Below are 17,609 nucleotides of genomic sequence, written 5' to 3'. Positions count from 1 at the left end.
TGTTGAATGCTTGGTCTCCAAAGTAAAGTTCAAACAAGGTCTACGTCTATTGGATTCTGACATTTGACATATGTTACCCCGTAACGTGATAAGTAAGGATGATACATAGTCCAAACTATTTCTTTTTAAAATTGTTTTAACTCAACTAGTAATTTGCATCACGTTTTACCAAAATTGGAGCAACTTTAACTTTTGACCCCTATACAAAATGAAACTGACCTTTGTCACCATTCTTGCTGTTTTTATCCCGTAACTCCATAGAATTCAGTCACAGATAGTCCAAACTATACCTTTTTGGAATCTTTATGATCAGGCAAATAATGTGGAATATTTTTCAATATGATTGGAGCATCTTTTAATTTTGACTTCTGTATAATTCTTCAATTGACCCCTACCTAACCACTGATTGAAAATTCAAGTGGCCAATCATTTTTTTTTTTTTCAAAAGAGGATTGTCTGAGGAGTAGTTCTGCCAAATTTGATGCTTTTATCACCATTTGCAGGATTCCCCTCTAAATATTCTCTTATCCGCTGCACTAATGTTGGGATAGAAATATGAAAGGCTAAGTCACAATTCAAAATTTTGAGATTGTATGTCATATTGTGAGATTTTAACTCATAATTATGAACTCATGTCACAGAGATGTTAACTCGTGCATTGAGGTAGGATGTCATAATTACAAGATGTTAAGTTATAATTCAGAGATGTTAAAATTGTTAACTCAGTGAAATAGGTCATAATTATGAGATGGACCCCACTTATGAAATAGTAAATAATAACTATGTAAATAAATAAATAATAACAATAATTATTATTATTAGCTTGCAATTATTACTTTGTAGGTATCTCATAATATGACAAATCAGCAGTTAAGAATGAAAGAAAAAAAATTAGATAGTGGATTTTTTTTCCCAACTAACATAAACAGGATTCCACAGAGTTAATCTCATGTCCTGGCAGGAGCAAAAGCTGTTGGTGTTTTTCTTTTTTTTTAGCATGTTGAATGACATCGCTGTGAAGTGCAAAGACCGCTTTGTGTCAGTGACACGTTAATGTCAAGGTCTCAGCTTCCTATGATGCTGTAAACAATCTACACTATAAGGCGCACAGTTGAAACATTGCCCAACTAAAGAGCCACAACACGGGACCATAGAGGGTTCACCGCCATCACTGTCTCTACCATCAACACTGCAGATCTGGCATACCAACTGTCAATATACCAACTGCAGGCAGTAAAATGCTGTAAATTACTTTAAATGGGCATGACACAATAACATCAACAGCATGGAAAAAACTGAACTAATTTTCTTTCATTTTACTAAAACATCAATCTATTTTAATAGGCACACGGTAAAGCACAGAAAACCTTTTTTCCCCCAATATCTCTTTTGGTTGTTAACATCTAAAATGATACTAATAATCCCTCTTGAATAAAAGGACCAATTAAGGTTTTTTTGTTTTTTAAATTGCAGACACAAAACAGTTACAGTGAGCTCTGCTGGTAATGATACAGCATCTATCTGACAAAACTTTCTGCAAACATTAAAGGGAGACCTCATCCACTACCACTGGCTTTAGTTTTAAAACCTGCTTTCAGAACCATAATGCTCATGTGGGTCATGGGCTTACCCAAATATCCGGAAGGTAAATGTGACCATATAATCACTTACCAAGACATAAGGCATTAACGTCTTCCTAGCTTGATTATTGTCAAAGTCATTTCTGTCCACAATCTGAGACAACATGAACAGCCTCAGTTATTTAGTATGCAAATATTTTTTTCTCATTTAACTACATTGAAACACTGATTGTCTATATTTTCAATAATAATAATAAAAAGTAATCTAAGGAGTTAGCAGATGTAAACATTGTGATCCAAGGGGACTGGATCTGAGACGACATTTGACCCTGTGGACACGTGAGAATATACTAAGTCATCCACACATGAGAAAGAGAAGGAATAATGAGGTAGTCCACACTGCAATCTCAGGAGAACTGAATGCACATCATTCCAAACAGTTTGGAATCAGGGCTGCAACAGTCTGTGGGTGGATGGATAATCTTCATAGCATAAGTTGCATTTCTCTTGTTATAGTTGAGAATTAACTAATTTGGCAGGGAGAAGCTGTTGATTTGTTGTTATCGCTCATTTCTGCAAACAATCCTGTGATTCGGCTCAGCTGAGCTTTCAGAAGAGGGCTTTCTGAAAACTGTTTTCCTGGTGAATCAGCGGTCATTTCTTCTTAGTTAGCCTTGGATCAGTCTATTTATTTATTTATTAGAATTTTATTAAATTTGACTTGCTTTAATTTGAACCTCAGACAATGCGGTAATCAAATGTGTCTTTCTCAGTGTGGTCTGTCCAGTTGGATGATGGCATGCTGCGGTATGGGTCCAGCAGAATGCGGAAGCAGCGCACAATGAGCAAGGCCAGGAAGATGAAGAGAAGCAGCACAAAGACAAAGGCGGCCTTCTGCTCCATCGTCAGGTAGGAAGGCACGTGATGGCCCCCTCCTGACGAGGATAGGGTGCTGCTGAAGAGCCCCTCAGCCATCCTGGGCACATCCATGCTTGATCGTCTGGGCTCCAGCTCTTTTTTGGGTGGTTACAGATTTTGAAGGGAAGAATGAGTCACTGGATTGACCTGTGTGAGAATCCAAACAGATAGATCATACATCATGTCCTCTTAAGACTGACAGATAACTCAGCAAACAATTAATCAACCTGACATAATGACTGATATATGAGAATTTACATGGTTCAACCCTTTCAACATGCAAAATGTGTTGATACTGTCAAGTCAGAATAGTGTGGCTTTCAGATTAATCTATTTTTGGAACTCCAGGGAAAAGTCCACTGTGAGCAGTGAAGTCTCATGGGGCTCATTTGGATGCTCTGGGAATTTAGGCTGGCATTTTGGACATTGTACATTTACTTGAGGCTACACTGTATTGTTGAAAATTTATTGCACATCAATTTAAATACCTTGAGTGTTACCATTTCTATTTCATATGCCGTCACTGCACTCTGATATACTGAAATATCCGGTCCTGTCTCCTGTGAATTACATCACTCTAAATTACATTCACTGCAAAATCATTATGTACTCTACTAGTGCAGTGCCCGTAGGACGTATGTATTCCTATAGAAAAGTGGGCACTTGGTTGACAATCTTTGTCAAAGCTGGCGTGTGAGAAAGTTCCGCCTTGTGATAATAAAGCAAGAAGCATCTGTGTGTCTGTGGTTCACATATCTCTCAGTCTGTTTACTTATTTCTTTAATTTCTTCCGTCTCTCCAACGCGTTAGAGATAGGCATCTGTCGACGATCTTTGTTGAAGCTGACACATGAGAACTTTCTGCCTTGTGCCAATAATGATGACTTCAAAATGAAGGTTTTGAAAATTATTCCCCACAATTTATCATAATAAAGGATGCACATCATCATGCCCTGCGCAGGCCATGTCCGAAAGCTGAGGCTGATCTGACAAACAGAGAGATATGTGAGCCACATACACACATGTATCTTGCATTATAGATAGATGAAAAATGAGGTGTACATACAGGTTTCCTAAAGGTGTGAAATGTATAAAACAGAAGTGTCAACAGGGTCAATAAAGATTAAGAGAGAGTACTACAGAAGGACAAATGAAAGAATTTTGTCAACAGACACAGTGCTTTTAGACATCCTCACAGCCAGCTTTAAGATTTACTTTGGCACTCAGACACATTTCGTGTAATTACAACCGAAGGCTCTGTATTCCAGCCAAACAGATCTGGGGAGACCATCCGAACTCCACAAAGAAAAAGAAAATGATGTTGATTATTACTGCATTTATACCTAGACCCTTTTTGCTGTGAGCCATGCATGGTGCCTAGGTGATCGGTGCACATCCATCCAAAACAGAAAGTTCCTGGTTCAAGACCACCTGTTCTTTTTCTCCATGTACTGTGGAGTTGTGCACTGTTCACAAAAGTACACAATTTTTTATAGTTAAAAAAAAAAAAAACAGCAGCTGTGGTTACCAGAACAATCAGAATGTAAAAACAAAAAAAACAAAAAACAAGTCCTACTGTATAAGGAGAATGGGACACAGACAGTCTCAAACCTGGGATATTTTGCTTGCAAAACAAGTACTCTTACAGTTTGCACCACTGTGCTGTCAGACAAGAAGAAATACTCTGAAAATATAATGGAATGCACAAAAAATGGCATACTTTTTAAGAATTGCCCAGGCTACATCAATAGTATTTGCAGTTTATTACATTTTCTGACAAAGTCACACCATATGGCAGAATGGTGGTGCAAGCAGTCCATGTGCCCGTTTTCCCAGGAAAATAACCCAGTTTCAAGACTGCCTTTATCCCATTCTTTCTGTCTGTACATATATATATATATATATATATATATATATATATATATATATATGTATATGTGTGTGTGTGTGTGTGTGTGTGTGTATGTATACCTAAATTCAGCAACCACAGCTATCTTTAAAAAAACAACAACAGGATTTTCAAATTTGCATTAATGAATTAATAAAACCAATATGATTTTATGCAAACAGAATTTGGGTAAATTCTGTTTGGCTAATCATTCAACATGTGTTTAATGGTTAGGATTCTGTACATTTACACTCCACAATATAATAAAACGTGCGCACATTCTCTCCACATGCAAAACATTTTGCAATGACACTTCCAGGGCTCCGTATCATAGCACTTGAGGATAGACAAAAGAATGTCTTTAGAAAGTCATTAGGTCCATAAAGAGTGTAGAAATTTGACATGAAAAAATGAATTTCATCCATTTTGGAATAAGGCTGTAACATAACAAAATGTGTAAAAATTGAAGCGCTCCGAATACTTTCCGGATACACTGTATTTGACGTCATTTAACTTTGCCCAAGGGAGTTTGCCAAAGGAAGTTTTTCTTGACCACGATTGCTTGTGTTTTTGCTCACGAGGGTGGATAAGGTTAGCCCTTACCTTTAAGAGATATCTTGTTGTGATTTAGCGCTATGCATTTTTAAGTACCTTCATACTTGAGATAAACCATGGAAAACTACTTTTCCAGAGGATATGATGGAATATTTACTGTGATTATTGTAACCTGGAGTACTGTCTCTGGCAGGTTTTTCAGAAGGTAAAAGTTGCCTCAATCTTTAGTGAGAAAGATGAGCACAGTCCTTAAGGGCCCCATCACACTTAGCATGAATGAGCACCAATGAAGCCAAATCAGGCTGAATAAGAAAAAGCCAAATTTCAAGGTGCAGTCAGGAGGGGCAGACATCTGGACAGCCATGTAGGAATGCCATACGACCACTTTGACTGTGGACAGATCCCAGCTCGACTGATTTGTGTACAACCATCTGTATGCATACAATTGCAGTCCAAACATGGATGGAACGCAGTACAAATACATAGTATGCTGTCAGAATGCAATAAGAATAAGATGAATGCACGTCGAATGCCATACGGGTGCAGTTCGACTGTCACCCAATGTCTGGTTGGAAGGCAAGCAAGGGGAGCACTGTCATGTCTTTGTGTTTGTCAAGCTGTGCCATTCCTGTCATGTAAACCAGGTACGTCAGATCATGGCAGTACTGTTGTGCATGTAAGTGACCGATCATATAAGCTCATACATGCACAGCAGCCTGATCAGTTGATACAGCCTCACGCATGTGCTACAGAGCGATCAGATGATATGAGCTCATGCACGCGCTGCAGAGCGATCAGATGATACAGTCTCATGCCTTTCCTCTCTCTAGGATATTAGGTCCATGAGATGACCATGCTGTGGTTCACGTGTGTGTCCTCAATTAATACTTCACATGACGTACTGTCTGGACTTTGCGTTTGCGTGTTACGTGCCCTGACGCACAGCGGGATTTCCCGCTGTCCAACTGGATGGCATGCATTGCACCGTTTAGACGGCACGTCATATGGGATATATATTTTGTGGTGGATGAGGCATGTGCCATTGGCACTTGACAGATCAATCAATCAATCAGTTTTTTTTATATAGCGCCAAATCACAACAAACAGTTGCCCCAAGGCGCTTTATATTGTAAGGCAAGGCCATACAATAATTATGTAAAACCCCAACGGTCAAAACGACCCCCTGTGAGCAAGCACTTGGCTACAGTGGGAAGGAAAAACTCCCTTTTAACAGGAAGAAACCTCCAGCAGAACCAGGCTCAGGGAGGGGCAGTCTTCTGCTGGGACTGGTTGGGGCTGAGGAAGAGAACCAGGAAAAAGACATGCTGTGGAGGGGAGCAGAGATCGATCACTAATGATTAAATGCAGAGTGGTGCATACAGAGCAAAAAGAGAAAGAAACAGTGCATCATGGGAACCCCCCAGCAGTCTACGTCTATAGCAGCATAACTTAGGGATGGTTCAGGGTCACCTGATCCAGCCCTAACTATAAGCTTTAGCAAAAAGGAAAGCTTTAAGCCTAATCTTAAAAGTAGAGAGGGTGTCTGTCTCCCTGATCTGAATTGGGAGCTGGTTCCACAGGAGAGGAGCCTGAAAGCTGAAGGCTCTGCCTCCCATTCTACTCTTACAAACCCTAGGAACTACAAGTAAGCCTGCAGTCTGAGAGCGAAGCGCTCTATTGGGGTGATATGGTACTACGAGGTCCCTAAGATAAGATGGGACCTGATTATTCAAAACCTTATAAGTAAGAAGAAGAATTTTAAATTCTATTCTAGAATTAACAGGAAGCCAATGAAGAGAGGCCAATATGGGTGAGATATGCTCTCTCCTTCTAGTCCCCGTCAGTACTCTAGCTGCAGCATTTTGAATTAACTGAAGGCTTTTTAGGGAACTTTTAGGACAACCTGATAATAATGAATTACAATAGTCCAGCCTAGAGGAAATAAATGCATGAATTAGTTTTTCAGCATCACTCTGAGACAAGACCTTTCTGATTTTAGAGATATTGCGTAAATGCAAAAAAAGCAGTCCTACATATTTGTTTAATATGCGCTTTGAATGACATATCCTGATCAAAAATGACTCCAAGATTTCTCACAGTATTACTAGAGGTCAGGGTAATGCCATCCAGAGTAAGGATCTGGTTAGACACCATGTTTCTAAGATTTGTGGGGCCAAGTACAATAACTTCAGTTTTATCTGAGTTTAAAAGCAGGAAATTAGAGGTCATCCATGTCTTTATGTCTGTAAGACAATCCTGCAGTTTAGCTAATTGGTGTGTGTCCTCTGGCTTCATGGATAGATAAAGCTGGGTATCATCTGCGTAACAATGAAAATTTAAGCAATACCGTCTAATAATACTACCTAAGGGAAGCATGTATAAAGTGAATAAAATTGGTCCTAGCACAGAACCTTGTGGAACTCCATAACTAACTTTAGTCTGTGAAGAAGATTCCCCATTTACATGAACAAATTGTAATCTATTAGACAAATATGATTCAAACCACCGCAGCGCAGTGCCTTTAATACCTATGGCATGCTCTAATCTCTGTAATAAAATTTTATGGTCAACAGTATCAAAAGCAGCACTGAGGTCTAACAGAACAAGCACAGAGATGAGTCCACTGTCCGAGGCCATAAGAAGATCATTTGTAACCTTCACTAATGCTGTTTCTGTACTATGATGAATTCTAAAACCTGACTGAAACTCTTCAAATAGACCATTCCTCTGCAGATGATCAGTTAGCTGTTTTACAACTACCCTTTCAAGAATTTTTGAGAGAAAAGGAAGGTTGGAGATTGGCCTATAATTAGCTAAGATAGCTGGGTCAAGTGATGGCTTTTTAAGTAATGGTTTAATTACTGCCACCTTAAAAGCCTGTGGTACATAGCCAACTAACAAAGATAGATTGATCATATTTAAGATCGAAGCATTAAATAATGGTAGGGCTTCCTTGAGCAGCCTGGTAGGAATGGGGTCTAATAAACATGTTGATGGTTTGGATGAAGTAACTAATGAAAATAACTCAGACAGAACAATCGGAGAGAAAGAGTCTAACCAAATACCGGCATCACTGAAAGCAGCCAAAGATAACGATACGTCTTTGGGATGGTTATGAGTAATTTTTTCTCTAATAGTTAAAATTTTGTTAGCAAAGAAAGTCATGAAGTCATTACTAGTTAAAGTTAATGGAATACTCAGCTCAATAGAGCTCCGACTCTTTGTCAGCCTGGCTACAGTGCTGAAAAGAAACCTGGGGTTGTTCTTATTTTCTTCAATTAGTGATGAGTAGAAAGATGTCCTAGCTTTACGGAGGGCTTTTTTATAGAGCAACAGACTCTTTTTCCAGGCTAAGTGAAGATCTTCTAAATTAATGAGACGCCATTTCCTCTCCAACTTACGGGTTATCTGCTTTAAGGTACGAGTTTGTGAGTTATACCACGGAGTCAGGCACTTCTGATGTAACCATCACATGCACTCCCAGGATGACAGGAATCTTACCATAGGCTGCAGTCTGGCTGTTGTTCACCCTGTGTTATGAGATGCATCTGGAGCCATTCCAAAGATGATTTCTATTTTATTCATATTCTAATGGCTTGGAATACAGTTGGAACATCATTCCTTCTAAAGCATTTGATGGTGTCCATATCATAATATATCTTTTACAGCTGTGACACCAACTTCAGCTGTGCTGTACTGTGTCGTTCCGAGCCTCTGAAATGCATTGACTCACCGTGGGGCAGCAGCTGTAACACGTGCTTGTGGTGTTACAGCTATGATGACCATAATATTTCACATACATTATCTAACCCATGGGAGGTAATGACAATGTATCTGTAATACAAGGTTTATTATGGATATAACACCCCGTTCAGATGTACAAGCTGCCCCGTGGCTCTGAGATGCACGGACTCACAGTGACACATGGTGTTTTCTGTATGATTGTGCAATATTCACTTCTACTTCACAAAATGAATGCGTGCCAGAGACTTTGCACATTACAATATGTCCTTTGCGCACCCCAAACAGGATGCATGGGGTGCTGTCCTGGACATGCTGGCTGGAGTAGACGTGGCTGACCATGGCAAATGTCTCTTGAGGGCAATCAGACTGTTCCAAATGCTGTTTTGATGCCATGAGGATATTTAGAATGCAGTCAGAATGCAGTTAGAGTCCACCTTGACTGCCATATGATATTTTTACACCTCGACTGCATCTTGAATATTTTGAACATGTGCTAAACATTCAGGCTGGCCCCACGACTGTGCCCGAGTGTTTGGAGTGCACCCAGAATACTGTCGGAGGTTTTTGATTGCGCCTCGACTTTGACTGAATGGAGGCTGAATTTCCATACGGATGGCATTCGGACTCATTCAGCCTCTAGTGTGACAGGGGTATAAAAATAACTGAAATGGCACATTTGGATGGGACTAAAACCACTGGGAAAATTCCGTTAATAATCAAATATATTACCCCACCTGCCCATGTGAAACTATTCCTGTCCAAATACGCAGATGGTTTCTTTGCCAGATATCCTCTCGCCTCACACATCCTGGATTAAGGGGAATGAAGGGTGACACTGTGATTTGATGAATTTATGTTCAAATGACAATGTACCCTTGACTACTGAAAACAATAATACCAACCCCTTTTAGCCCAATGCCCATCTTTGTATTCAGTTTGTGCCCTCTAGATAGCAATAAAAACTTGGACCTGCCCCAAATTCATTATACATGCATTATCCAACCACCATCAAGATGTTTGTGTTTTGATGGGAGGTTTTTTTTATGTAAAAAGCTTTGAAATTAAATCATACTTAAAGTTCTTCAAAAATAAAGTTCAGGAATGTTTTCACCAAGACATGCAAAAATAAACCTTGATTAGAAATACTATGGTTTCATTCTGATTAAAATAAATTGAACAGGAGAGTGGTCTTGAGATCAAGTAGCATATAATATCTTAATCTTTGTACTTAAAATATATATTTGTACATACACTACAGCACAAATATATACAAATCCAGTATTACATCTGAGATTTTGACCAGACTGCATCCCCTGTTTTTCTGACTGAAATGCCAAATGTATTTTACATGGCTTTGGCTATTGGTTCCTCACCAATTTACTTGCTAATGCTGTGTTTACACATAACGACGACAAGTCACGAATGCCACGAAGTGCACATTGTTGGCCGCTGATCATGAATGTGATTATTCGGGGCAGAGGCGTCAGGTGTCCTCAGGAACTGCTGCAACCTGTTACCACACGTTACGATTAATGGCACGTGTTGCTGGAGAATTATCAGGAACCATTACGCACAGTCAAGAATAATGTTCCGCACTGTTGCGTGCTATTGCGCGTAACAGCGCATCGTAAGTTCTGTCACGTTGTGAACGAGGTGAATTGTCTCCACACACACACCCATATTCATCCAACCGAATTCAGATCGCTCCAGTTTTTCAGAAGAACTTTGTGACTGCGTGCATAGTTGGGCTCTGTGCCATGGAGTGGCGCAGAGAGGAGGAGGAGGAGACGGACAGAGCCAGATGTGTGGCTTCATGCGGCTGTCGTCTCGCACATTTTCCCAAACATCAGGCACATGCAGCAGGTGGAACACCTGCAGGAGCACGCTGAGGAGCACTGAAATGAGACTTTTAGCCGACTTGGTGTCAGCAATCAAACTGAATGCGGTGCAGCAGGGTTTAATTGTGCACACGCTTCTTCCTCCACCGGACTGGAGGAGGTGCAGAGATGTCTGGATGCACGTGAGTCTCCTCTCGCTCCTCTGGTTGCTCAGACTCGTTCTCCCGCTCATCGGTTACAATAGCAGCTGGAACACCTGCATGAGCGTCCTGAGGAGCTTCAGCAGGAACTCTGGAACAACACTTGGAGCCGAGTTTAATTGTGCGCCGTGACAGAAAACTGATTTGTCATGGTGCGCAGTGAAATGTGACACGGCATTACAAGTCAGGTCAAAACTTGACAGTTTCCGTGTCACTGCGTAATAACACGTGACAGTTTGGGCTCCAAGAACCATCACAGGAACCACTACGAATGTTGTCACGTTCTATTAAGGATCAATACTCATCAAGACGAATCAACACGCTCAGTTGCGACCTCCACGAAATGAGGGCGGTGTGTGACATTCGTGGAAGATTTTTTGACAGGCAAAACATGCTCCACGAATATCAAGAATATCACGCACCAACACACACTATTAAGAAACCTATTCAGATGCGTTAACTCACATTAAGAATGTCAGGAATGTGTCACGAATGACAGAAAAATGACATTCGTAACGTGTCTTGCGTATGTGTAAATGCACCTTAAGATCAGAGGATCTGGTGGGACTGCTTAACATGAAATCTGTTACTACAGACAACAGGCGGATGCAAACAAATTTCTAGTTTAATTAAATCCAGACGGGGTAGAAATTAAAGCGATTTGACTTGAATGTCTATTACATGTAAAAATGTATGTGAGAGCACTGACACACATTCACAGAGGACAGACACAGCTCACCGTTGCTTTTCTTTCCAAATGACTCATCTACTGCCTTTCTGAGTGTGTGACTGTTTCTGGATTGCACTCCTGTTCTGCATATCTAAACATTAGCAATTATGTTCTGTTTGTTCTTTTCTATCTCTTTCTCTTTAAAATATCTATCAGCAAATCTGAAGAAAGATGCACAAATATAGCCTTGAACTTTGGCCCTGCCTCACTGATCAACAGCCTATAATCCACTCTCACTCACTCATCTTCAACCACTTACTCCAATTAAGGGTCACAGGGGGCTGAAGCCTATCCCAGTGGTCATAGGGTGTGAGGTGGGGTACACCCTGGACAGGACGCCAGTCCGTCGCAGGGCCACATACAGAGAAACAAACACATTCACACCCGCACGCACACCTACAGGCAATTTAAAGTTTCCACTTCACCTGCATGTTTTTGGATGTGGGAGGAAGCCGGTGCATCCAGAGGAAACCCATTCAAGCACAGGGAGAACAAACTCCACACAGAAAAGCACGGGTGGGAATCGATCCCATGACCTTCTTGCTGTGAGGCAACAGTGTTAGTGTTAACCACTAATCCACCGTGCTGCCCGCCTATAATCCATCACACTTAAAACTCAAAAAGGTGAATTATTCCCTTCACTGAACACAACTGTGAGGAGTGCGGTCATTTTGTCTCTGTCTGATGGATTTTCAACAGTGTTTAGTGTCAAATCCTAATCCTGTGCTCTTGTCTTGTAGTGACGCTTCAAGGTAACTCACTGTTAGCTCTCTGAACCAAAACCACTCTGCCATTTGTTAGTGGATTATGTAATGCACTTCAAAGACTCCCGGCACTTACATCAAGAGCAGCTATGTGCTCAGAATTCTTACAAAATTCTTACAAAAAAATGCATGAAACACTTAAGCTGCCATTTACAATTTTTGTACAAAGTTACAAAATAAATCTCCATTACATGGAAAAAGATTCTCGGTCCTGTCAATGTATGTATTTTTCTATCTCGGCAAGATGATGGCGGAAAATGGACTACAGATGACAAATGCAGACATATCTCTTTGGCTGTTTACATGATGGAATATTCTGTGACAACAAAACTAAATTAAGTAATTCAGGCTCCTTCATGGAAAATTTTCAAAACTGCGTAATTCTATGTGAATGTTATTCCAGTCAGAGCAAATTTTCAACTGTACACAAAAATATGGCCAGATTTTGCTGTCATTGTAATTCCATTACTGTAGAATTACAAGTATGATCTTTAATATCAAAATGGGTCACAGGGAGCTGGAAGCTATCCCAGTAGTCACTGGGCGAGAGGCAGGGTACACCCTTGATAGGTTTCCAGTCTATTGCAAGGCCAAAACATACAGACAAATGCATTCAAATAGGAGCAAACAGGGAATTCCTCTGCTATAGGGGAGGAGGTACCACACTATAAGGACACAGACTAATAGGCTAAGGAACAGCTTTTCCCCCAGAGCTGTAGCCTCCATCACCCCGTCCCTGTCCCCCTCCCACAAACACAAACACAGACATTCAGGAACGGATATCAACATGTATATAAATAATAAATAATACAGTCTTTTTACTTATCTAAAACTATCCTAACTCACTAAGCATCAAGGACCTTAATAATTTATTAAGCACCTTTTTCGTTTTCTTTTTTTGGTATTTTAAGAAAGTCTTATCATCCTGTGAAGCTGTTTGTGTTGTATGGCTGGGGTGCCTGGCTGCCTTTTGTTTCTGTCTTCTGTTCTCTGTCTTTTGTTTTTCCTTCCAGGTGGCATGCGTTCAGGACTGAGTGGCTGTGTGGCTGAGTTATTAGGACCTCACCCTGATCACCTGAGGCTGGTCATGTGCAGCTCGTCAGGACTCACAGCTGTGGTGCATCTTTATGGATTGGGGGCATGGTTGCATTTAAGTCTGGAGTACACAGTGTGTATTTGCCAGAGACTCGACCTTGTGACCAGACGGGTGAGATCGTCGTCTAGAGAGCCATCTCATCATCACGGATGCAGAGACCGTACCAGGTTTGATGCCATGGTCTGTGAAAGAGGAGGGGGTGAGGTCTCACGCTCGTCAGCACACTTCCTGAGGTACTTTAGGTTTTGTGACTAACATGAGTACAGTCAGTAAATGTGGTGTCCCTCACACCTTATTATATTGAGCTGTTATGTTAGTCGTTTAATCAGCTTCCACTGCAGTGGAGAATTGAACTGGGTGTTCCATGCCTGCAGGGTGGGAAGCTGATTGGTGATTAAGCCAGGAAGTGTTTGCTGTTTATGTACACCTTTGAGTGGTCTCTCTGTGTGTGGAGTGGTGGACTCACATGATGGTTTCTTCTTTCACAGACTCGGTTGGTCGCGGCCACCTCGGGGGTGTCGGCGGGGTCCTTGGGTCTGAACTGTTCTGGCTCCGGACCGTTTGTGCTGCTGGGAGCGCACCGTTATTCCACCTCGCCAGACCGCGCACTCATTTGTTATTATTTAGCACTCACTGTTATGTTATTAAATTCTGTTATCCTTTGTACCGTGCTCTGCTTATTTTATACTGGGTCCTACTTCAAATGCTGGTCGGTTCTCCACCCGCGTCCGACACATAACAGTTTGTTGTTTTAAAGCTGCTAGTGTGTTGTTTTTTGTGTAGAGCTGTTTGGAAGTGCCACCAGAATTTCATTGCAGAAATACAATGATAAACATCTATTCTATTCTATTCTATTCTCACTCACATCTACGGTCAATTTAGAGTCACCTAATCTGCATGTCCTTGGAAGTGGGAGGAAGCCGGAGTACCTGTAGGAACCCAAGCAAACATGGGAAGACCATGCAAACTCGACAAATAAAGGACAAGCTCCAAAGCTAACCTGGCACCTTTGGACATAAATCGTGCCCCCCAAAAGGAGATTTCTCAACAATATCCAATAAATTAAAAAGAGGAAAAACAGCCTAAAGCCCAAAATAATGGATTGCATAAGTACACTCACTCACTTCCAACTTCTTACTCCAATTAAGGTTCACAGGGGGCTGGAGCCTATTGCAGCAGTCACAGGGCGTGAGGTAGGGTATATGTAGCGGCTGCACTCTGCATTGTGTTGTTATGACTCCGCCCATTCGCTCCCCTCGGGACGCGAACTCACGATCCTCGGCATGGAGGCGGACTCTCTAACCAGAAAGCTAAAACCCAGGGCCCTGGCCTTGTGACCAGAGAATCCTTTTGAGCTGTTGGGAGTGATATTTACTAACTACAACTGCACAGCGACAACTGCTGGCCTCCATTACACTCACCCCCCTAAACTCACTCCCATCCGGGTCACGCCAACATTGTAGTGGCTGCACTCTGTGTTGTGTTGTTATGAGTCCGCCCATTCGCTCCCCTCGGGACGCGAACTCACGATCCTCGGCATGGGGGTCAGACTCTCTAACCAGAAGGCTAAAACCCAGGGCCCTGGCCTTGTGACCAGAGAATCCTTTTGAGCTGTTGGGAGTGAGATTTACTAACTACATCTGCACAGCGACACCTGCTGGCCTCCGTTACATATACCCTAGACAGGACACCATTCTGAAGCAGGGCCACATATAGACAAACAAACACATTCACACCCACTCACACACCTACAATTTAAAGTGTCCAATCCGCTTAACCTGCATGTCTTTGGATGAGGCAGGGAGAACATGCAAACTCCAAACAGAAAGGCCACAGGTGGGATTTGATCCAATGACCTTCTTGCTGTAAGGCAGCAGTGCCAACCACAAATCCATAGTGCTGCCCTGCATAAGTACACACTCCATCTAATATAACACAACTAAACTGTCAATTTTACAGCCACTTGGCCTTATATAATTCAGGTGATGGATACAAGAACAATTCCAAGTGAGTAATCATCACTTAGACTTCATTTAATTCAGTCATTAAAAAATGGAATCAGTATGTCACAAACGGCAGATGTCACAACGCAAAGCATTATGGGATTGCTCGACTGACTGAATCGGATCACAATCACGGTGCATGTAAACACGCACAGCAAGCAGATCACTTTAGGGCATGTTCATGTAAACAGGACAATCTGATCCACCAATCAGACAGAATTCAATCAGATCAGAAATAAAGTGACCATGTAAACTTAGCTAGTGTGTCAGTGTGACAAATCTCTATAGAGCAGGCAATCCTCGAAAGCCAAGTGTGCACAATAAAGACTAGATGGATAACACCCAAGAACACTGCAAAGCAGTTCCAAACAGGTGGATAGCTGTGATTGCACTCAAGCTGTTTCATTTTTTTTCAATATATTGCTAAAAAGAATAATAAAAAAAAATCAAATTTAAAAAAATCGAGGTTTGCTTTAGCTAAGAGCTGATGTTTCTCTATTATGTCGTCTTTAACTGTGTATATCTACCATGAAGCTGTGACGCACAAACAGGTTGTGTTATCAGTGTCTCCAATCACAGCCAAAGAAGATTTTAACTCAGAGTTATAATGTGTGTCTTAGTGGCTTCAATTACTATTGTCCTTCATGCACGGATGCTCATGTTTTGAGAACAACTTAGTACAAGGAGGGTTTTTTTTTTTTTTTTTTTAAGGTTTGCAAAACACATCTTGGGATGTTTGATTAAATGTTATAAAACAGTAAAATCATGTCAAAGATCAAAGGGATGTGGACATTTTATTGGCGCTGTATACGAAACAATGTCAGGTACTGAGGCAAAAATACAAATGAACAAGAATAATGAGGACACTGCTCAGTTCATAATGAAATCATTGTGCACCAGACAGCTAATTTAACCTGGTGGCTGTGCCACCGTTTTGAGGACAAGAGAATAGTCCCCAAAGATTTGATTTCTTTCTTCTTTAGTTTAGTTTTTTTTTTTTAATCAAGGTTTGGTAATGCTTCCAAGAATAGATATGTTGAGACTAACAGAGAATTGAAAACAAGTCAGTGGAGGATGTGAAATAAGATGCTACGATGGGATGTTTGCTTATGTTTATTTCAAGCACAGTGCTAAAGAATTTATGAGTATATTATTATCAGATGATGGCCATGGTGATTGCAAAGTGGACTTCATAGATATACTACGATACAATGCAAAATTTATAGTCATGGTAAGCTTACTAAACATGCAATATAATGCAAATGCAATAATAAAATATAAAACAATATAACACTCCTGACAGAGAACACAATTTTTAAATTATATATATATATATATATATATATATATATATATATATATATATATATATATATATATATATATATAAAAATTGTGTCCAAAATAGATTTGCAAAAAAAAAAAAAGGCAGTCACGCCCAAACGGTCAGAGAATGTCAGATGTGGTGTAGCCGTTAAAAACTGAAGAGGCGTCATCATATTGTGTTTTTCTTTGTCTGATAAACGGTCGTGTCCTCTGAAGGAGACACACTTGGTCGTGTTCCTCTGCACGTGGACAGACACCATCCGCTGCCCGGCGCGCGATTTCACGGCGCCTTTCACACCTTCTCAAAGCAGATTGTTCAGAAAAAAGATGCGCATAATACGATCGGAGCCCCTGTGAGGGGTGAAGGAGCCGCAGGTCATCGGGCACTAACCTGTTGTTATCTCGAAGGAGCTCGGTCACCTCCGTCAGGTCTCCATCCTCATCTGTACAGGCTGTTTTCACGATCAAACAAACAAATCACACGATCGAGCAAACCGCTGCACTCCTCGTCTGATGGCAGCCTCACAGCGTTATTTTATTTTTTCTGAAAGATGTTTCAGCAGACCTCACCCTCTGCTGCTTGCACGGTTGCTTTCTCTTTTTTTTTGTCCTGACGCGCCGCTCGTCCCCGCAGACTCACTCAGGGATGTAGCGATACTCCGTCGCTACTGGCAACCTGTTGCCATAGCAATCCTCCAGATAGGGTATATGTATATGATATCTATATATCTATATCTATATATCGACAAGCATGTTGCCGGTGGGGATCCACGGGCTCTTGTGTTTATAAAATGGGTAACTTGCATGTTTCATAGGTGGCAATAAATTATGCAAAGTTTCTATCATGATCTTAGCTAAAAGTACAGGAAATTAAAATGAGAAAGTTTTGTGATTAATTGTACTTATTTGGCACATTTAGTTGATGTCATGTTTTACAGCTGGCAAGGTTTCAGATATTTCCTTTGTTC

At 40.9% G+C, this 17,609-nt stretch overlaps 1 protein-coding gene across 1 annotated transcript; it reads right to left on the bottom strand.

Moving 5' to 3' along the window:
- Window positions 1-2,045: 2,045 nt before the first annotated feature.
- On the bottom strand, window positions 2,046-17,267 carry LOC117514065 (cortexin-3). The gene is made up of 2 exons (XM_034174360.1): window positions 17,033-17,267; window positions 2,046-2,645 (listed from the first exon to the last, which is right to left on the bottom strand). Exon 2 carries the CDS (start codon window positions 2,568-2,570, stop codon window positions 2,319-2,321), a length of 252 nt encoding a protein of 83 aa, XP_034030251.1. The 5' UTR covers window positions 2,571-2,645; window positions 17,033-17,267; the 3' UTR covers window positions 2,046-2,318.
- Window positions 17,268-17,609: the final 342 nt, after the last annotated feature.

The sequence above is a fragment of the Thalassophryne amazonica genome, chromosome 7 (assembly GCF_902500255.1).
Source record: "Thalassophryne amazonica chromosome 7, fThaAma1.1, whole genome shotgun sequence".
NCBI lineage: Eukaryota > Metazoa > Chordata > Actinopteri > Batrachoidiformes > Batrachoididae > Thalassophryne > Thalassophryne amazonica.
Note: the sequence above shows the minus strand (reverse complement) of the source record. Positions and strands in the feature narration are given on the sequence as shown.